This window comes from Parambassis ranga, chromosome 24, assembly GCF_900634625.1.
Source record: "Parambassis ranga chromosome 24, fParRan2.1, whole genome shotgun sequence".
Classification (NCBI taxonomy): Eukaryota; Metazoa; Chordata; class Actinopteri; family Ambassidae; genus Parambassis; species Parambassis ranga.
This window is the reverse complement of record NC_041043.1, coordinates 10,699,670-10,721,024: the sequence shown is the minus strand read 5'-3', so window position 1 is coordinate 10,721,024 and position 21,355 is coordinate 10,699,670. Positions and strand designations below refer to the sequence as shown.

At 43.4% G+C, this 21,355-nt stretch overlaps 2 protein-coding genes across 3 annotated transcripts; one reads left to right on the top strand and one right to left on the bottom strand.

Moving 5' to 3' along the window:
- Window positions 1-49: 49 nt before the first annotated feature.
- fzd3a (frizzled class receptor 3a) lies at window positions 50-16,813 on the bottom strand. 2 transcript variants are annotated; one of them, XM_028397196.1, is made up of 9 exons: window positions 16,693-16,813; window positions 15,124-15,726; window positions 5,911-6,107; window positions 5,000-5,462; window positions 4,623-4,922; window positions 4,279-4,530; window positions 2,100-2,248; window positions 1,224-1,664; window positions 50-1,144 (listed from the first exon to the last, which is right to left on the bottom strand). In XM_028397196.1, exons 2-9 carry the CDS (start codon window positions 15,322-15,324, stop codon window positions 886-888), a joined length of 2,262 nt encoding a protein of 753 aa, XP_028252997.1. In that variant the 5' UTR covers window positions 15,325-15,726; window positions 16,693-16,813; the 3' UTR covers window positions 50-885. The 2 variants fall into 2 exon arrangements, with proteins under 2 accessions (XP_028252997.1, XP_028252998.1); XM_028397197.1 differs by having other exon boundaries at window positions 1,224-1,481.
- Window positions 16,814-18,389: 1,576 nt separating this feature from the next.
- Window positions 18,390-21,025, top strand: fbxo16 (F-box protein 16). The gene is made up of 8 exons (XM_028397919.1): window positions 18,390-18,474; window positions 18,794-18,829; window positions 18,955-19,161; window positions 19,242-19,406; window positions 19,511-19,737; window positions 19,861-19,972; window positions 20,311-20,596; window positions 20,937-21,025. Exons 1-8 carry the CDS (start codon window positions 18,394-18,396, stop codon window positions 21,023-21,025), a joined length of 1,203 nt encoding a protein of 400 aa, XP_028253720.1. The 5' UTR covers window positions 18,390-18,393.
- Window positions 21,026-21,355: the final 330 nt, after the last annotated feature.

Sequence of the window (21,355 nt, the reverse complement as noted above, 5' to 3'; positions counted from 1 at the left end):
AGTGGAAATGCTGCTCTAACGCTTACCGTAGCTATAGAATAAGGACACGTTTGCAAACAGGACACGCTACTTTCCATTGCAGTCTAATTGAAGGACGCATGGTCATCTGTTCTTTTAAGCGTTCAGACAGAAAGCAGAGCATTCATCTCGTCTCTGGCTATTTCTGATTCTCATACATAAATTCATAGCGTTGTCACTTAAAATGCATGCTACATCTTTGCATTCTGTCTGAACGCAGTCATAAAGGCGGGCGCCTGGATTCAGCTCTTTTCCCTGTATTTCAGCCCTTGCATTCAAACTGATAAAACAATGATGGAGACATTTTCCATCTTGTGACAGACAACATTGCACAGGTGCAATAAAGTACCTCGGTATTAAAACAGCTCTGAGACCAGAGCTGTGTGAAAAATGGGTGCGTACAGTCTTTAAGGAGGGAAGGTTTGAACTGTCAAATTTGATGTAAACATGTTCTAACTGGTCAGAGCCGCAAAATGTTAACATGTCAGTACCCTGCATCCTCTGCATGGCCACCATTCGAATCCTGTTTTAAACAAAGTACAAAACAACAATCTAGTGTAATCTGTATGTGTTCAGATTTTGTCCTTGTCTGGCTCGGAATTGTAGGTCCATCAGTGAAGCCTTGTCTTCATCTCTTCATCTCCTATTAGCTATCCATGTCACCATCAAGTCCACAACATCCATCGTAGTAAACTGGACTAAGTTTTTTGGGATCAGCTACATCAGGTAAAGCTGAGAGGACATTAAGGCAAAGATCCAGATTTGGTGCCCTTGGTTTGGCTGACTGTAGCCCTCCTCGAGCTAACTCCATCCGAAAACTCTCCTGCTCTTACTTCCACCTGTCCAGTCACATCATCCAGGTACACTTCAGGCTGTGCCTCCGTCCTCCTCCAGGACTCTGTGAATCCCATTTCCAGGCATGCCGAGAACAGCCTGGGTGGTGCTGTTCAGGTCCCTGACACTACTGTGCCGTGACTGGCTCTCAAGCCGCTGGGTGGAGCCGTGCCGTGACAGGCTGTCTAAGCGATTGGTGCTGCAGTGTCTGGACTGTGACTGGTCATTGAGGCGAGGCATGCTTCCATAGGGCAGCCGGTCCTCTGCAGCCCTGAAGCTAGAGGCCGTGTATCTGTGATGGAGAACAACAGAGATTTGCTTTAGGTTTGGCTATTTTACAAGAGTGCATTAAGTGTGAAGTGGAAACCCACCTGCCATCTCGGGAGCGGTGCAGGCTGCCGTGGTAACTGCTCATCTTAGAGCGTCCACTGCGTACCGAACCGGCTCGACTTGTGCTGGCGCTGGGTGGCTCTTCCAGCATGGCCAGGTTGGTTGAGGAGGCATGAGTGGAGGTTCCCTGGGTAGATGTCCCCCTTGACTTCCTGACGACCGGCGTGTTGGGGTCCCTGAACAGCAGCTGAGTGAAGTCGGGCTCCTGTAGCACCTGTCGGCTGTCATTGACCATCCCACTGCAGCAGGGGAGGGAGGAGGGTGTGGAGGAGGACGAGGACGAGGAGGGGGGGAGGGGGAGTGTGGGCAAGGACAGACGCAGGAGTGTTGGGAGGGAGAGGGGGAAGGTGGTGGGGTGTTGGGTGTGGTAGAAAAGGATGGAGGAGTGTGTGGAGCAGGCAGTGGGAGAGGGGGTTAATGCTCTGATTTTGGAGGGGAGGGGAGTGAGTGCAGAGAAGGGCCTGTGTTCACCAACAAGCCGCAAAAAGCCTCACAGCTGAGGACCTCACAAAAAGCAGCACTTTACAGACTTACGGCAAGCACAGTGACAACGTTTCATAACAGCAGCTACAGCAAGATTCTCTCACTCTCCACTCGTGGAGCTGGGATGGAGAAATGTTGTTGCATTGGTCACGTTAAAATTAATTCCAAACTCCAGTATTTTTCTAAACTAAGGGCCCAGACCTCAAGGAGATCAAAAGCGTTGCATGCAAACTTATGTAAGAAGCCTTTTAAAAGTGCTTCAAAGATAGTTTGCTACTGAAATATTCACCATCATATGTTTAAGCCTAATCCTCTAAAGCTAAGCTTGACAAACAGCCTGATGTTCAGTGCGACAGTGTGTGGAAGGTACATACTCTTTGCGTTTCTTGCCGTGGAAGAAGCTGGCCCACTCGAAGCAGGTCTTCTTGCTGCCCACCCAGAACACCGAGGGGATTCCTACAATCAGCATCATCAGGTACTTGATGAGGAACAGGGCCAGATCAGGACGGCGGGTGCTCTCCACCTGGTTAAAATAAAAAAAAAAAATACTGGTTAGGGAAAGAAGGTTTGTGTTTCAGCCACACAGTGATTGATTAAAAGACAAAGATCAGTGCGCAGTTCAGAAGGTGTGGGAGGATATCCGCCTACTGTATGGCCTGAAGGAAGGAATCCAGAGTGACAGTGTGAGAGAGCTCAAGCTGCAGCACAGTGACGCCTATTTTTAAAAACTGGTTTTATATAGAAAATCTGCAACGAGCAAATGGAAGCTGCACTACAGCCTGTGGTCCTGTCTGCAAACATCAGCATGTATGAGTCAATTAAAAGGTCCGTGGATGCTGATGGAGTGTGTTTATCCATTCAATGTGTGTGTTTCTGCTCTGCATCACCACAAACAAAGGAGAAGCCTTGCTGGAGGGATAAACACCATGGCAGTACACACGCTCATCTATATCTGACTTGACAACTCACAACAAACACCTTCTTTTTCCTTTACTATTTATACACTCGAACAGAAGGAGTGTTTCTGCTACTGTCTCTGCACTTCTGCTTTTTATTGTCCGACTACTGGCTGACTTACCATCGGAGCTCTAAATGTATGTTCTGAACCGTGAGCTTGAAAATATAAAATGAAATTGCCAAAAGAAAAGAGCAGGAACTCATCCTGTCACCACACTGCTGCTTCCTGCCATAGCAACAGTGCTACAGCTGACACAGAGTTGGAGAAACACTATATCTTGCTCTCTCTTCTCCCGTTTCACTCTCACAGTCGCACACAGATGTAGTCATGATGGCCTCATTATGAGTGGGCCAGGCGGAGAGCCCCAAGGCTCAGTGATCCAGAGATAGACTCATTACAGCACAGAGATAAGGCACTGAATGGATGACTACAACCAACATCCTCATTACAGCAGCTACACAGCAGCTTAAAGCTAAAAAAATCAACTTCTGTGGACAAATAGTTGGATTAAAATTAGTTGTAAGACTCTTGTTCATTCGTCCAGTTGTATCCGGTTTGAGTCACTCAGTGTGCGTTTGTGTGCGCTGTGGGGAGAAGTAGCATCACTCTGGAGGTCTGAGCCTCAGGGAAGTCTTTTAAGATAAATATAGTAAGGCACTCTTGAGTCTAGGCGATCTACTGAAGCACGTTATGGACTGAACACATACAGGAAATGCGTGCCTGCTTTTTATGTGCACAGCAGAGTTGTGATTTTACACTAAGCAGCGTTCACACACTGTGTTCAGATGTGCTGTAACTATGATGCGGAGCGGTTTGACCCCAGCAACCCCTGTATCCCTCAGCAGAAACACACACAATGGATTACTGCACAACACTGCTCTCTTACACAACGCAGTGTTTACGGGACAGATTAAGAGCAGGACTTTGCAGCACAATGCATCTAATCTGAGCTCTTGCATCTCTTCCCATGGCTGAAGCTTTGCTGTGTGACGGCAATCGATCATGAAATCATTTTTTTTTGTCTGAGACAATTCTACTGACACTGAAGCTGTGGACGGATATAAACATAAATCATATAGAGCCACATACGGGTGATGATACTAGGCTGAAAGGAGCAGAGAACAATGCAGAGGGAGAGAGAGAGAGCGGGCTTTCTGAATTATTAACAACTCAATCAGATGAGCTGCTGCTGCTGATGCTGGAGGCTACTGCAGCTCCGTGAAGCCGCTCAGCTGCAAACATTGCGAGACTGTCTCATATATGACTGTGAGGGTGAGGGTGTGTGCACCTTGGTTTATGTTATATTCAACACACACAATCTCTCTGAGAGAGCTCTGCAACGTCTCTGTATCCAAACACATCTGGTAGCTTCCTCCCAGATGTGATCTCCTGCTTTGTCTTAGAGTTTCCTTTCAGACCTCTCAATGAAAGCCATGAATAAATGCAACAGGATCTTTGTTTTATCAGAACCTCCAAGTGATCACATATGAGACTAATAAATTGTAGTGAGGGTTTTTCGGGGTATTATGCACAGCAGATTTTTTTATGCTATACATCTAAATATACTGCATGGTTAACATATTTATGTGTAATACCTGATAGGGGCAGGGGATGTGGTAGTCTCTGCACTTCTCCTGGATCCAGGTTGTCTCCCAGACGGCTCTGTAACTGTTCTCGTAAAGGTAGCACGCTAGAACGGTGAGTAGAGGAACCAGGTAGAGTATGGAGAACACACCGATCCGAATCATGAACTTCACCAGTTTCTCCTGGTTCTCCTTCTCTAGTGGGATCTCCATGCGGACTCTGTTAAGTGCAGCAATGCCTGCCAGAAGCAGCACAACACCCACCTAGGAGGACATGAAAACAAACAAATGTAGCTTATTAGCTAAAAAACAGAGTAAAGTGTGTTTACAGTGGTTTCAATAGAAGTTTTCCTCACCACTACATCTAGTCCCAGTGGGGCCAACAGGAACCAGCGCAGTGCTGTTAGGTTGTAAAGCCCCACAAAGCAAACGCCGCTGACACTGTCTCCCTCGATCTTGTTTAATGCAAGCAGAGTGACGGTGAGGACACCAGGGACGCCCCAGGCAAAGGCGTGGAAGAGGAGGGCCTTCTTCTCTATAGCCTCGCTGCCCCACTTTGGAACAGCAGCCAAGAACCAGGTGATGGTCAAAATGACCCACCAGACACTCCCAGCCATGGTGAAGAAGTAGAGCACCATGAAGAGAAGAGTACAGGCCTGAGGAAGAGAAAGGCATACACAAGATTAGTATCAATACCAGGAAACCAGGAGAGAATGCCAATTCAAGGACAGACCTTATTATGGGAGCCTTGAGTCACTGTTGAAGCCCTGAACCTTCCTGGACTCGCTGCATTACAGGCGACCCTGTCCTCCAGCAGGAACCCCAGGAAGAAAACTAATGACACCATCATGTAACAGACGGCATAAAATATGATTGGGCGCTCTGGATAGCGAAATCGTGACACATCAATGAGGAACGTCAGGAAGGTGAACAGTGTGGCAGACAGGCAGACGATGGACACTACTCCAATGAAGTAGCGGGCAAACGTCAGCTCTTCACGTGTGAAGTACATGTTGGGACATGGGGGAGAGCAGTCCCGAACCCCCATGAAGGAGTAGCCTAGCTCAGGGTCTATTTTGAGTTCACGGGGACACCAGAAACCGTAGTCTCGCTGGACAGAGATGGGAGACTCGGTTGTGTCTGAGCTGGACAGGAGGTCTGCAGGACGGGGGTAGGGCTCATCACAGTCTGGGAACCTGGGAGGGGGAGGAGAGATGATGAGCTCAGGGCAATTTCAGCTGTTCGGCCTTTAACAGCACACAGCATATGCTGCCAACATTACAAACAAACACACGACACAAAAGCCTTAATAAATACATTTTTCTTCCAGGCATCAGGTGATCACAGCTCACATGTGTGCAGTATAAAGGAGGCCTTCAACTTGCAGAGACTTGAAACTTGATCATTTCTGGTAAGCATTTACTGTCTTTTAGATTAGATTACCATCATCTTGTGTACCAGTTAAGACTAGCAGTTTTGTTTTTATTAAATAAACTGAGAGCAGAAAGCTAACAGGAAATGAGCAGGGTGTTTTGTCAACATTTTTTTTTTAAATGCTTTCTGCTGAAGTATTGCTCCATCCACTACAGGGGTGCTCCCACTAACATAAATCCAAGAGCAGTGACTTATTGCTGTTGTGCCAACCTGTTGCAGTCCATCTCTTCTGGCCAGCTGACACCAAACATGTCCATTAGTTTGTAGCAGTCGCTCTTGGCCTGCAGACATAGGCGGCGACATGGTAGAGTCATCCGGCCATACTCAGTACACAACGGGGCGTAGAGGGCACAGAGGAACATCCTGAGGTCTGGAGAGCATTGCAGGTTTACCATTGGATGAAATGGCTGCACGCAGAGACAGAAAGAGAAAACGATGTAATTGTGTGTACAACGAATAATGAAACAACTCTTAAACACAAGAAATAACACAACAGGCCTGAGTCCATTTTCAGAATGTGAACCTCAAAGAGGCACAAAGAGATCAGTGGAGCATGTCAACCGACATTTTCTAGAGATGAATCCATAAAAACAACTCTGGCCTCTTTCCTAATAATCCCCTCCACCCAAATAATTCAGCTCCCCCTTCCCTCCATCTCCTCTCGCTTCCCTCCAACCTCCAGATAGGAGGAGCAGACACACACACATACACAGGGCTTCTACTGCTGCTGACAGGGCCTTTGTGTTACAGGGAGGACCATGCTGTGACTGACTGACACACTGTGGTAAAGTGCATACACTCTCACACAAGGAGAAGTACCAACGGAAGTATATTATTTACATGCTAACACACACACTAACCAGCAAAATAATGATCTCTCACATATAAACTGTGCCAAAAGGCAGTGTGAGTGCAGGAAGCATCAGTGGGCCATGTTGTTAATATGCAAATAGTTAGGGAACAGTGTGTGTGTGTGTATGTGTGTGTGTGTGTGTGTGTGTGTGTGTGTGAAGGACTGAGTGGGAAAGCTCATATACAAATACATGTATCCAACTGTGAATAGATGTGTTTGTATGCATACATTTGCGTAGACCTCTGTATTTGTGTGTGCGTTACAGAAACATCTTCAACCACACCCCAGTCAATCAGAGACACACAATGCTCCCTCCCCCAAAATTAAAGACAGACAGTATGACAGACAGGAACAGGGAGGGGGAGGGGTGGCGGGGGGGCTTGAGGAGAGGACAAATGGGGGGGTAATTTTGAGTGTGTGTGTGTGGACACAAAATTCAAAAACAATATGCTCCAAAAAACCAAACATTTTTTAAATACAATTAAAAAGAGATATAGAATAACTAATGAGGGCTTTCCAAAGCATTCAAAACATAAAGGAAGAGCAGGTGAGTGGGACAGTATTTGTACTGATCCCTAAGTCTCTATTTTTCCCTGACCTAGATGCACATATTACAAAATATCTGTGCCATGTACCAAAGAGTCTCAGTATTGTATTTATTTTCAAAATGAAGTATGAAAAGAAAATTGGAAGCTTTCATTTCTGTTTCCTTTCATTACCTATAATCCTTCATTTAACACATAGTACTGGGTACATATTCTAAGAAATGACAAATGATGTAATAATCTGGGTGTCCTGAAGTGATTTTTCTGCTCAAAATGCATTTAAAAAATCATTTTACAGAACCCATGACGCAGGATTTAGGTCTTATCTTATCAATGTCTAACCACCTTAAGCTGCAATCAGATTTGAACAGACTATTGTCGGTTTCTATCACCGTATGTCCTCCTGCTGACAGCATGTTTGCCTGCATGCCACCCACATGTGATGTCTTTATGTAAAAAGGATTATAATGGGTGTTAGGCTTGGCCCTTAAAGCACAAAGCACCCACATCCATGCAGCTTTTGTCAGCGCCTGGTTAATATCACTTTTCTGGCAAAAAGAAGAGCAGTGACGTGCTTCCAATATGAGGGATCAGGGATGGATGCATGATGATGAAGATTTATGTTCACACACGGCATCACTAATCTTAGCATACCAGAGCATTTTTATATGCTCTCTAAAATGCAGAGCGTCAATTTAGGTGGCTTACATGGCTGTCATAACTGAGATCAATCAACCAGTCAAACATGTAATTTCTCTACAAATGGAGTCATCACGTTTCATTGAGCATCGGCGTGCAATGGTACATGCGCTCATGGCATGCCATCAGCTAGAATAATCTATGAACTGCTGAAACTGATCCACCTTAAAACAGGTCTGCAGCTATACTGTACTGTCTGCTAAAAAAATGGACCCTTTACAAATCAAGTTACATTATAATTATGCTGTATTATTATTACTCAGGCTGCCAAAAAGTGTTTTCATTGCAAAATTCCTGATAGTGCTGATAACTGATGAATTCAAATGTTGCCAACAGTCTGTCAAAGATAATCAGTTTAATATCTTATGGAACAAGAAAATATTCACATGTAAAAGGTAGAAAGAGAGTTGTTTTTCCCCTGACAAAATGATCCATAATTTTATCAATCTCTAGTTAATTTGAGCAGAGAGCACCACTAAAATAAGACCACAACACCTGAAAATCTAAGGCAACCAAGACTTCAATAAGAGGACATTTACAGTGATTATAAAAGCCTTAAAATGGTTCGAGACAAATATAATAAAGAGCATACTTCACAATAATGGCCGGTTGTGCTTTCAGGCTATTAAGTTACAGCTTTAGCACACAGGGTCACAGAAAGAGAGAGAGAGAGAGGGGAAACTGGAGTATGTTGTTCTCTGGAGAAAACACACGGAAGAGTAGAAACTCCTGAATTTCACCCCACCCTGCCACTACTGGGAAAATAGGTGCTACTGTACTGATCATGCTCCCTCTGCGTTTTGCTGCCAGTGAGCAGTCCTGTGACATCTATTACTTCATCAGTGAGGTCAGTGTGCGGTAATCACTCAAACACGATCTAACGCAGCCAAAGTGAGCTTGTGTCTTTGCTCTTGCACTTTGTTTTGATTCCCCCGGGCTACTGATACGCTCCATAGAACTAGTACACTGTGCTGTACTACAAAGTGAGATGACTTGGGAAACGGATGATTAAATATATAGGCTACAACGAGTGACGATCTACTAGGGGGAAAACTCACATTCATCCCTCTTCTATTCATGATGCTCTTCATTTTTCTATTTTTATACCCTTCCCTTCCATCCCTCCTCTTGCCTTTTACCTCCTTCTTTTCAATATTCCGGTCAGGCATTTTATGACAACCCATCACATGACTCAGTGTGAACAGGACTGAGCTGGTGGTGGAGAGGACATATGGCTGCTCACAACTTTACGCACGCAGCAGCCCAAACAACTCCAAACACCAACATCTTGAGGCCCTGTGGAGCCCATACGATCTCCATGGAGATTCAGTGTTAACAGCCTCACTGGAAACAGCTGGTGAACCACTGGCCCGATGAATAGCCAGGAGTTTGTCATGGCTCTTTCTACCCCAGAGCCAGTCGTGTAAGGAGAATCAAGCGTGTAATACACAACTCTGTCCAATGGTGTAGGCCGGAGGGAGGGGTGGTATGCTAATGTAATTCCGGCTTCGATCCCGCTGGTACATTCATTACGTATTCATGGCAGTTTGTTAGGGGATTTTTGATCTCTAAAATGTGGAATAATATGCTGCTCTGGAAATAGCAGGCTCACACACAGTCAGATGTCAGTTTATCTTAGAAAAGCAGCATATTCCGGGACTCCAAAAGAAGGCCAACAAACCAGCCAATCGGGGGGTTCAATGTAGTCATAAAATGTTTTGTTTGTTGGCTTGTGCAAAAGATTGCTCTCTATGTGCGGTAATCGAATATCTGACAAGATTTAGCTTTGTCTAAAAAAAGAAACAAAAAAATAATCACATTAATCTTGAAAAAAAATGTTTAAATTCCTCAATTCCTGAAATTTCCTTCAGTTTTCTAGTTTCATTTTTATGTTGATTAGATTTATGACAATTTAATTTTAAAAAGTGTGTAAATTTGGACTGGAAAAGCTCAGTTTGATAAAATAAAATGTAAACATCATATTTTTAAATTCACGGGCATCAATGGGCTCCTACAGCAGCAAATATTTTGACAAGAAAGATCCCATTTGATACCAACATTACCAAGAGCTCTATTCAAAGTTAAGATGTGGTCATAACAGTTTAGTAGTAAAACAACAAGCACAACACCAAGACCCAGAAACGCAGAAAAAAAGTGTGTACACACACAGGTACCTGAATAAATGTCAAAACTGTGGTTTTGTGAGACTGAAAACTGTGTAACTGACATGAGATACTTTGTGTCAGGAACACATTTGTTTATTTATCATCGTGTGATTTTGCATATTTTGCAGCTAATCTTCAAAATACTAGCCTTTGAAGAAGCTTTGACCTTAGTTTCACCTCTGTGTATTTTGGAGATTAACACGCATGTTCATTTTGAATCAAATCAAGTTTGGCGTGTTATTTATTATTAACACAGCCTGGTCCAACAAAGTGCATCCAAGGATGGCTGTATGTACCTTCCTAATGCTAAAGTAATTTGATTTTAATGAAGGCTCCTGAGTCAGCTGCTAAGATGCTGTGACTGATGAATTGATGACAAAGAAGCCCACCATGGCCAACTGGTCAGTGTTGATGTGGACTTTTAAACACCTTACGTCTCCTCCCATCATCCCCCACTCCTACATTCAACCCCTTTCCCTCCCTCTCTCCCCGCCTTTATCCCCTCATTCTCCTTTGCAGCCATTCCCATTCTCCAAATTTCCAAGCTCAGCACCATGGTGACAACTGATGCATCACCAGGGAAGAGGAGGAGGAGGAGGAGGAGGAAGATGGAGGAGAGCGCAGGGTTCGAGGAGGTCAGGGTGCAGGGCGGAGGGGACCACCTCCCGGGAGGCAAAAAAGCCTCTATTCCCTTTGTTAACAGCACAATTGGGACTGTTTCCTGGGCAACGGGGGGAGTCCTGCAAGGGGGGAGGGGGGCGACAAAAGACATGGGGGAAGGGGGTGAGAGAGTGGGGGGGAGAGAGAGAGAGAGAGAGAGAGAGAGAGAGGAGGGATGGGTCGACCGAGTCAGCCGTGTCATTCACCGCTAAGAAAGTGTTTGAAAACCTTCTGCTTTGACAGTGTGTGATGTCCGTACACACACACACACACACACAGAAAGGTTGTTGTGGACCAGCGACTTGCTCTCTGGATGTGCTTCTTATTCACTCCACAGCCTATAAACACGGTGTTCGACATTAAATAAAACAAGAGGCTCTTTTATAGCCTGGGTCACGCTGGGTAGGGTTTATCAGACCATGTTGTGTCTGCATGTGTGTGTGTGTGTGTGTGTGTGCTTAGCTGGGATACATCTTACTAACTAACACAATGGCATGTTAAACAATTTACTTTTCAATAATTCAAGTTTGTTTAAAAGAGTCACAAAGCCACCAGAAGGCTTTAAGGACATTTCACACATATCACCAACAGCTCACTTTCTTTTACAAATCCATTCACACAGTTTGGGTGGAGTATCTAGGTTATCCTACACAGCAGCTGTAACATGACACAGTTTATCTGGACGCGTTGTAAACCCGAGACAAGAGGCTGATTTAACGACCTGAAAAGAGGAGGAAATGGAAGTGGGACCAGGCAGATTAAAAGCAGGCCATTGATTAGTCTTTGTGCTGCAGGACACCCTCCATACAGCATGCAATACAAACCACAACAAATAGCACAAAACACTGACAACAAGATAACCAAGACAAGGCCTTGTAACCTGGTTGTTGTGTTTAGTTACCACCACACAGCTAAAATAAGATACTAGCTTTTTGTATATTGCTATCCTTCAAATCATTTTCTGACATGTCTTTGGCTTCAAAACCCAATTATCAGTCTAATGTAATTAACACCTTCGGCTGGCCCTGACCTTTGCTACACCCATCTGGCCCTGGACAAACATTCAAGCACTCTCAGTTCTCATTACTCTTGCCATGACAGTCGCACAAGATTTCCATCAGCCATTATTTTCTGCTCCACACAGTTTTCCTGCTAAATATCTGAAGCCGAGAAACTGGAAGTACATATTTTTTGTTTAATAAAAGCAAATATTTGTCTTTTGTTCCATGCTCAGGAAACATTTCTGACAATTGACAGATTGTTCGAGTAGTCTGGTTGCACAAAGTGGGATGGGCTATGAACACATTTTACAGAATATTTGCATTTACTGAGTTATTTCTTTCAGGTCTCAGTACAAATATATGTAAATCTGGTTTATCTGGATTGATAGTGATGTCGTGTGGCTAGCAGTCCATTTCTTATTAAGATGGTTCCATGTTACAGATGTTACAATTTTTTCAGAAAATACTCTTTTTTTTAAATAAACATTATGAAGAACGTGCATATCTAAGAGGAGGATTTATAACCTCCATGACACAACAAGCCGGCTTGATATAATACATCATCACCAAACAGAATTCCATCTGTTCTGGAGGCCAGAGACAGTTCATACCAGCTTAATTGATTTCCTGTGATGAACTCACGCTGCTTTACATTACGACAGTCTGCATCTATCTCAAAATAAGGGGATTTTAGCCCATTTATTTTTCCCTTTTGGGAATGCCAGTCAAATCCGCCACGCTCTTACTTATGTTATGTGAGTGTGGCACAGTATCATTGTGGCACAGAATTAGCTGATTCCCAAGCCCCAAGGCCGTTGTCCCACTTCAGCAGCGAGGTCATTCTGCGGTCAACGATGACAGACTGAGAGGGAAAACGGCAAAACATACAACCCAGTTTAGAAAAACACCCTATTTGTGCTGTCTCCCCCTTAAGGCAGCTGTAAAAAAATATTTCATAATCTATAAAAAAAATACAAATATTTATGCCTGTGTAAATCCAACCTATTAGCGTCAAAGCACCAACAATAAAAACACACTCTTTTCCTACACAAAAACAACGATGTGAACATCATTTAACAGCAGTTATAAAAAAAATTATAGGTTTCTAATGAGCAAAATTATGACAAATTGCGCCCCACTTTCCCCTTAAAAAACTTAAATCTTTAAAAAGCCCTTGAAAAGCAAGACATGAACAAAGAAATCCAGAAAGACACCACTTCAGGGGGTTTAAACAAAAACTGCAGAAGCAGCAGGCTTTGGTACTTGTCCAACTCCCAGTTTCTCCACGGTGCAAGGCATTCATCATCATTATCATGGCTATTCAGAAGCCCTAATTCCCTTTAAAATCAACTGTCAATTCTCATTTGGCTGCCCTCAACGTCTTATAGGCTTTGAATTCTCCCATGAACTGGATCTGGGGCAACTTATGTGGAAAACAAGAGCTAAACAGAGGAGCAGTCTCCCCAGTTTGGAACCTATTGGGTTTCCATATGTTTTCCAAACCTAACAAGCATTTCTGAGCACTAAAAGAGACTTAATTGTGAATCCATGACTAATCAAAGTGAACACCATCTAAACTTGAAGTGCTTCTCTCTGTAACTCTAACACGCACTTTGTGATTAAGCGTAAAAAGCTAACCTGGCCCCAGACAACACAGCACTGGGTTAGTAATATTTAGGCAATGAGAAAAAATATTTAACCAACACACTCAAACACTATTTCCTACATGGCAAACAGACAGAATCCCTGAATGTGAGAGTGAATATTTTGACATTTAACAGAGGACACAGAGTCAGAACGAGCAGACAGCCACATGATAGTCTGCATCCGCTCCAAACACAAGCCCAAATGTGAGTACAGCTGTGATGTGATGCTGCATGCTCCCACAGCTGGGCAGAGCATGTTGAGAGGTTACATAACCCTGGATTTTTGTGGCACACTGCTCCTAACACACTCCATCCCTCTCTCTCTCGCTCAATGTGTCTGTGCTGAGTACAGCAAAGTGGAGCAAGCACAGATGGTCGACGGGATGCCGCGCATCAACATCATCGCTGTGGCAGGCAGGGCGGGATGGGGCGGGGTCGAAGGGTAAAAGTGATAAAGGAAGCAGAAGCAAATGGGAACATGAGGCTGAGAATGGATAAACTCGGATAAATATAGATGGATAGGCTGATGATGCACACACACACACACACACACACACACACACAGATAGGCAGACAGTTTAGCCAACAGAACATCCAATCCCATGTTTGGTGCTATTTGGTCATTAATTGTTAGATAGATTGAGCTTTACAGGGTATCAACCTATATAACGGATGGGATTAACTTAACAAAGTGATGCATCTGCTCTGTGATTGTGTTTAAATGCCTAACTCAACATTTCAAAGCGGATAACTCAGCCATTACAACAATCAGATGTTGTGGCTGGAAAACCTAGAGATCTGCTGAGGGCTTGAAACAACACATCTAAACACTGAAACCTGAGCTCTAATCTATCATCTGAGCTCAACCGACACTAAAAATAATTTTGTATTTCTTTTCCCGGGCTTAGTTGACAAACTGCTCCAAAGCCTGTTATGTAAAATAGCTTTGCCGCACAACAACTGTCGTGAAAAGTCCCTACATGTTATGGTTAATCATCATGTCTGTCAACACGCCAGATGAGAGGCCAGAAAACGTTTTAGGACAACACACCCTGTTAAACTAGCATTTGATAACACACTGTTTTCATGGCCCAAAGGGACAAATATTAAAACTTAATTTTCTGCTTAATGTTTTGGTAATACACTCCCAGCCCCAGGAGCTAAAAAGTAAGCAGGCTAGCACTTAGATATTACCAACTCTCAGCACATATCCAGTTGGCCATGGTTACAGCTATTTGGGCTACAGATGTCCATGGGGCAGACAGGCAGTGCAGCATCACTTATTCAACATGGGAGGGGAGACTAAAGTCTCCTGTCCTGAACTGTGTAATATATAGATAGAAAAGGTCTCATTGCGCAAAGCTTTAATTCCAAGTTTATGATCTGGAAATTTTTGCATGAAAAATTACTGAAAATTTATCAACTGATTTTCCCCCAAAACACTCAAAAATGCTTATTTAAAATAATAAAAAATGGACACATAAAGAACAAAATATGTGAGAAAAGGTCAAGGTGGGGAAGTGTTATTTTACAGCTGTAAAATAACAAGGCTAATAAAAAATTGTGTAGCTTAAAATATGACTGAATTATGTTTACTTTTGTTGGGTAGAAACCCCTTTTAATTTGAGACCCTGTGAAGCCTCCAATAGAAGCAGTGGTTCTATATAAACCAATATTTTACCTGACATTAATCTAAATTATTTTAGAAAATATTTTTTGTACTTTAGTACATTTCTTGTATCAGCTGTTCTCACAAAGCAGCTAAAGCACCTAAAATAATCTAATTTGTGTCCCATATTATTGCTGATATTTTCTGTTTTGTCTTTTCACATCACATGTCAGAGTGTACTGTACCTCCATGGCGAGAGCGGCGGTTTGCTGGTCGTAGTGATTCAGGACGTTAGGCATAAAGGTGGAGTTGTAGGGCAGCCCCTGACACATGCGCAGGGTGATGGGCTCACAGGTGAACAGACTGTGGCTCCCCGCCGCCGCATCCATGGGGATGGCAACGCATGCCGTCAGCATGGATACAGCAAGCACCCACAGGAGATCCATGACTTGTTGGTACAGGAGAACAGAAGCAAGACCCAGAGGGGGAGGATGGATGGCTAGGATGAGGGGTTGAACCCTGTTAGCATCTGGCTCATTCACCAAGAAAGGAAAATCTTGAGGGCTTAAGGGCTGTCTGGTAGTCTTCTCCTCGTCTTCAGATCAGAGAGAAACAGCTTGGATCTGGGAGCATAATCCAACACATCCATGGCTGAAGCTGGCTGCATCCATCACTGTGGAGGTTCCAGTCTGCACTGAGTCACCAGTCCTCCATCACCTGAGAGACACGAAGATGCTGCACTGTGACCGATCAGTTCTTACACTCCTCCCTTCTACTGCCTCCACAGTCAGCGATGATGCTTCGTAGAAAAATGGCAATGACAACCACTGATGGAAATAATGTCCCCTCTGCAATCAGAGCCACACACACACACACACACCACTTATTAGCAGATTATTCAACATTTAACAGCATATTTTGTGCAGGTTTTTTTTAAGAAAAAATGAATGAGATCAATTACAGACTCCAAGTAGAGCAACACACAAAGGCTTGGTAATTGCTTTTCAGGTCACTAACTATGTATATGAATCATAACATGAACAACAACAAAATAGAGTAAAATACAATCAAATAAAATGATAAATTTAACAATTTAACCCATGTTTAAACATTTAATTTAATAATAGTTTTCTATTGTTATTTAAATTGAATTTAAGTCATTGTTTTCTGGTTTCAGTGTGAAGTAAAATGTGTTAATAAAACAATTTTTTAAAAAATATTTTGATTGTTTTCATACAGAAAACATACATTTACATGACAGTACACACCCATCACAGCTCCACACCGTCCTACTCACTGACACGTAGAAAAATAACAGCCTCGTCGTTTTACACCTGTGTTTATCTAACACTCACATCCATAAAAGCTGCTTTTAAAGTTTGAATATTTAAAATGCGACATCGCTGCGTCCGTTAGCTACCTGTGTGTCAGTCTTACCGGGCGCTCCTCCTTTAGCTCTGAGCGGAGCGTCCATAAATTAATTGCTGCTCATAAACGGGAGTGAAGCTAACTAACGTTACCGGGAGGCTCGTCGCGGCTCCGCGCTCCTTTTTTTTCCACCAACCAGCGTATCACTCATCATCAGAAAATGAAATTAATCACACAGAAAATGTCAAAGCGAAGCTGCACAGACAAAAGAGGACGGTTAGTTCGCCCTGACTGGTGCTAACCGGGTCATAATGCTGCTGCCCCGCACGTACCGGTGTTATAATTCACCGCACCGAGCCGGGCGGCGACGGAGGTGGTCGTTCAGGAGAATCACTCCGCGCACACACATAAATAAAGCGAACGGGATCAATTAAACGCAACTTTACCTGAATGTTGCGCCGATTATTCACGTGTACAAACGACGTCTTGCCGCTCCTCGAGTTGGTAACAATGAGTGAATGTCCCTCCACCAGCACCACCTTCTCCTCCTCCTCCTCCTCTCCTCCTGTCCTCTCCCCACACACCCTGACCCCCACCCCCCACCGCGAAGCCTGCGACATTTTCAAAATGGCTTCCAGCCCGAACTGTCAAAGTAAAAGCCTCATAAATAAAACATTTAATATCCTGATATGAGATCGAAAAAGAACAATGTTTGGCAAGAAAGTAAGAAAAGTAATAATAATGAAAATAAAAATAAGAGAATCTTTGCAAGCTCCCCGCACCACAACCTCTACTCGTCCCCAACTCACATACTCACATACTCTAAGTTCTAAGCTAAATGATGACTTTTTGGACACTATGCACAGATATGGACGGTCTATTTTTAAATTTTGTGGGTTAAGGAATGTTCAAAAACAATAATAAAGTGGATTAAACAAAATATATTCCCTTCAAGGTGAAATTTTTAGAAGCCTTAATGTGATATGACGTGTTTAGTATAGTTTATTTTATCTGTTTATACTATTTATATTACTTCAAGTAGGTGTTTGTTGTACTTTTATTGAGGTAAGTTTAGTTTTTTGAAAAAAATATAAACTAATGATTTTTACTCTGAAGGGCCAGTGATGCGTTTCCGGTCCTGCTCTGTATGTGTGTGTCAGACATGACACAACCCTCCCTCTTTCTTCACAGCAGGTTTTCTGTCTTCGTTGCGCGCGACCGGCCATCCGAGGACGAGCAGGCTTTCTGCCTTTTGAATGGGAAAAACTTCTCTGAGTGGTGGGACAGTGTTTCAGCTGCAAGAGAGGGCAGACAATGTTTCCACAGATGCGTCCAATATTATTACACCATTGCTGCTATAATAATAATAATAATAATAATAATAATAATAATAATAATAATAATAATAATTCTACATTCCCATATCCACTCTGAGGACATTTTTTTGCAGCATCAGTGTCTCGGGGCGGATGGTCTCCATAGTAATTTGCAGTGTCAGGCCTTCTACACTACATTTGTCATCATTAGAGCCAGTGACACCTGCACACTCCATGCTGCACAAACTCCACTGTGCTCTGCTTTGCAGCAACACCCCCCTCTGTGTGTGACAGGCTGTGACAGCCAGTCCATGTAAGGAGAGTACACTCAATGTTACTATGGAAACAAGTAAACAGTCCACAGGGAAGTGGGTGTAGAAGAAAAAGAAGAAGAAGAGTTGTGGACACAAAGGCCAAACAGAGAACAGACACAAAGTGTGTTTAGAAGTTGGATTTATTTATTTCTGCCTGCTGGGGTGAATTAATGGTGAGTTAAATACCAGAGAAGTGTGTTGTGCAGTTCAGAGCAGCAGTGTCCAGCTCGCACTGTGCAGTGTGGAGTGTGGTGTGCAGCTGATGTTTGTGTTTTCTTTCTTGTCTTTTCCTAATTAAAAGGAACACATGTATGGAATTCAGAGCATAATACATGGAATAACATGTTCTCATTTAAAGTGAGATTAAAAAAAAAGATTTGTCTTGCAGAGGCAGAAGCTGTAAAGTGATCACGTTCTGATGGAAACATAAATTTGTGCTGCACCTGCTCCCAGAAATATACTGAAAAAGAAGCAAACTTGTAAATATTTGTGTTCTTCTTTGCACAGTTTCTCCAAGATGCCACTTGCTACTACAGCAAAGACACAGACCAAACTGAGCGCCTGGACTCCATTGAACAACTCACTGATCAACAGCAAGGTCAGACTGTCCACAATGAGACAGGCAGACAGACATGCTGCTTTTGCTTGCTCCGTTTCTTCATTTTTATACATTTAGGCCTAAAACTGTTGATAAATGCATTTCAGTAAAAACATAAGGTTCGAATCCTGCACAACAGCAGTTTAATACTGAAGTATTTATTGAACTTTATAGTCTGAGATAAGTCTCCGTTACTTTACTTCATCACAATGTGGTGTCGATTTCTGTTAAATCTCCAGTTTGTGCTTGCATGTCAGTCTTTTGCCTTCTTATAATAAAATATTATTTATAAAATCATAACATTTCACATCTTTTCCAGGTGTTTGAAGAGAGACGCAGCCTCCTGAAAAAATGGGTATGTTTGTAAAAGAGATCATGCACAGTGTTGGCTGTCTCTGTAACGACTTAACAGCCACACCCTGTGCTCTGTGGAGTCCATTTTCTACCCTAAAACAGTGTGAAAGACTCCCTTTATGTCAGGTTGACAGGTGGTCCGACAGTCAGAGGAAGGCGGTGCTGCAGGACTTTGTGCTGGTCTGTTCGGTGGAGCAGCTCAGGTTCCTGAGCCTCTGTGTGAGCAGACAGCTCCCCCTGGAGGCAGCAGACTTCACCTGCCTGCTGCCCAGAGCCCTCTGCCTCTACCTCTTCTCCTTCCTGGATCCACGCAGCCTCTGTCGATGTGCTCAAGTCGGTGCACACACGGATTAAAGCTCGGATTATCCTTTTATAGAACATTAACACATGAATGTATTTTCCTCCATGTGCAGGTGAGCTGGCACTGGAAGAACATTGTGGAGCTAGATCAGCTGTGGATGCGTAAGTGTCTAAGGCTTGACTGGTGCATCAACATGTCCCCTACACCATATGAGCAGGGCGCCTGGAAGAGACTCTACATCCAGAGAGTGCAGGAGCTGCGACTTAGCTCGCTAGAAGTCAGGGATCTGATTTAATTCTCAAAAATAAGATAAAAGATGAAATGCAGAAAACACTTTCTAATAAGTGTGTTGTCCGTTTCCAGGTTGCCTTCTCTCGGCAGCAGATGTTGGTCCCAGATGTTGCAGCAATCAGCGGAGGACATGAAGAGCTGTCCGAACCGGTGATCAGCGAGGAGTGTCCAGCATCCAACATCCAACACTCAAAAAGCAGAAATGGGAAGCAGCCAGCTACACCCCCACCATGGAGAGGCTCAGACAGACACCCTAAAGACACACTGCGCTTTAACTACCTGGACAACCTGGGGTCCATCGAGCAGGCACAGAGAGTGTAAGACTACAGTGTGGAGTATCAACAGCCTCATTTTGCTGCTGACCATTGTCAGGCCACAGCCAGTGAATACACACAGCGATTGATTAAAATCAGTGATTGATTCTCTCCATCTCTCTCCAGGCAAATGAAGAGCAGAGCCTCCACCTGCTACACTAACCCATCAAAGCCAGACACCGATAAGAGGAAGACGCTGTCTGAGGCGCACTACAAACTACGCAAAGCCAAATCGCTGGTAAACCACACTCCATTCATCACCACCGCCATCACCCCACTGTGACCGTGACCTTCCTGTCTGAATCAAAGGGAGATGATAAACGCAGAGCATTCTCTGGAGACTGTGCAACCAGCAGGCGTCATGCATTATGGAGCAGCGTTTACACAGGGATGCATGTTAATGATGCTCAGAGAGGGAGGTGATTGAGGAGGATGGGAGGGAAGCCAAATTATGCTGATGATGTTATTTGAAGGCAGGCAGAAGGAGAGGGTGAAATAGAGGACACAGTGGCATTTACCATTCAGGCTTTGGAGGAATTTCATGAATTCTAAAATGTTGCCTGTCCCTTCTTTCAGATGTTCCTCGGCTCCAACTGCAAAACCCAGCACTCCCCTCCTCCTCCTCCTCCTCTTTCTCCACATCCTGCACCTCCTCAGCAGCATCCTCAGCATCTCACCCAAACCACCTCACCGTGGGCATCTCAAACTCAAGATTACCCCATCACCATGGAGGCCGCCAGGAGCCTGCTCCACCATGCCCAGTGGAATGCTGGGATTTGTCCAAAGCCGGTGAGGACAGCCGTACCTCATCTGAGCCTGGAGGCGCTCAGGGCTTCTCAGCACTCACACAGGAATGTTCCCAGTGAGTAAGATCACACTTCACCTGCACCTCTACATGACTCAGCAAGAGGCACATTTAGGGCAAATTTTGGGTTAAAAATGACTGTTTGCTAGAAAGTCTGCCACTTTTTATAAGAGTGGAGCAAATTATCATTTCTGAACTGCAAAGCATAAGAAGGTAAAGCAATCAGTGCGTAATAACATGAAATCTATTTCATAAAAAAAAACAAAGGGGACAAAAATATTCGATTGCAAAAGGGAATATTTTGACAACTATATACATATACAAGAATATTTTTTTAAAATATTTAAAATTTAAGTGTATTTCTTGTTATTAATATTATTATTATTATTATTTCTAGGCACACCACTGTTTAAGGTTCAGCCCTGGACTGCATCACATATATACAAGGCAAGGGCTGAAGTTATGTCGCCCCCACAAGGACAATAATGGAAATACAACACAAAACTGGGAGACTTTTTTATAGTTTTTTTTTTATAAAGAGCATGGTTTGATGTTTTAGTAACAAATATTTCAAAAAATGTACATGTACATGAGATAAGTTCTGTTCATTCTTCAACTGTAAAATTCTTTTATTTTCAGGTTTCATTTCAATAAATATTTTAATATTTAGCATTTTAATTTTTTCAGTTTCAGATTTGTTGTTTTTAGATTCAAATCTTATTTTTTTTACAGTTTCACATCTTGTTTCTTCAGGTTCAGGTCTTATGTTCAAGTTCAGGTTTACTCTTCAGGTTCAAATCTCTTCACTTTCGCCTC

Excerpts from the sequence above, each read along its gene's own strand:
- fzd3a (XM_028397196.1), bottom strand. The coding sequence starts at position 15,324 with ATGGATCTCCTGTGGGTGCTTGCTGTATCCATGCTGACGGCATGCGTT. Across the intron at positions 5,463-5,910 it reads GAAGAGATGGACTGCAACAG|GTTCCCAGACTGTGATGAGC; the intron begins GTTGGCACAACA and ends TCCCCCTCCCAG. Across the intron at positions 1,145-1,223 it reads CACCGCTCCCGAGATGGCAG|ATACACGGCCTCTAGCTTCA; the intron begins GTGGGTTTCCAC and ends TCTCCATCACAG.
- fbxo16 (XM_028397919.1), top strand. The coding sequence starts at position 18,394 with ATGCCACTTGCTACTACAGCAAAGACACAGACCAAACTGAGCGCCTGG. Across the intron at positions 19,738-19,860 it reads ATCGAGCAGGCACAGAGAGT|GCAAATGAAGAGCAGAGCCT; the intron begins GTAAGACTACAG and ends ATCTCTCTCCAG. Across the intron at positions 19,973-20,310 it reads TACGCAAAGCCAAATCGCTG|ATGTTCCTCGGCTCCAACTG; the intron begins GTAAACCACACT and ends CCCTTCTTTCAG.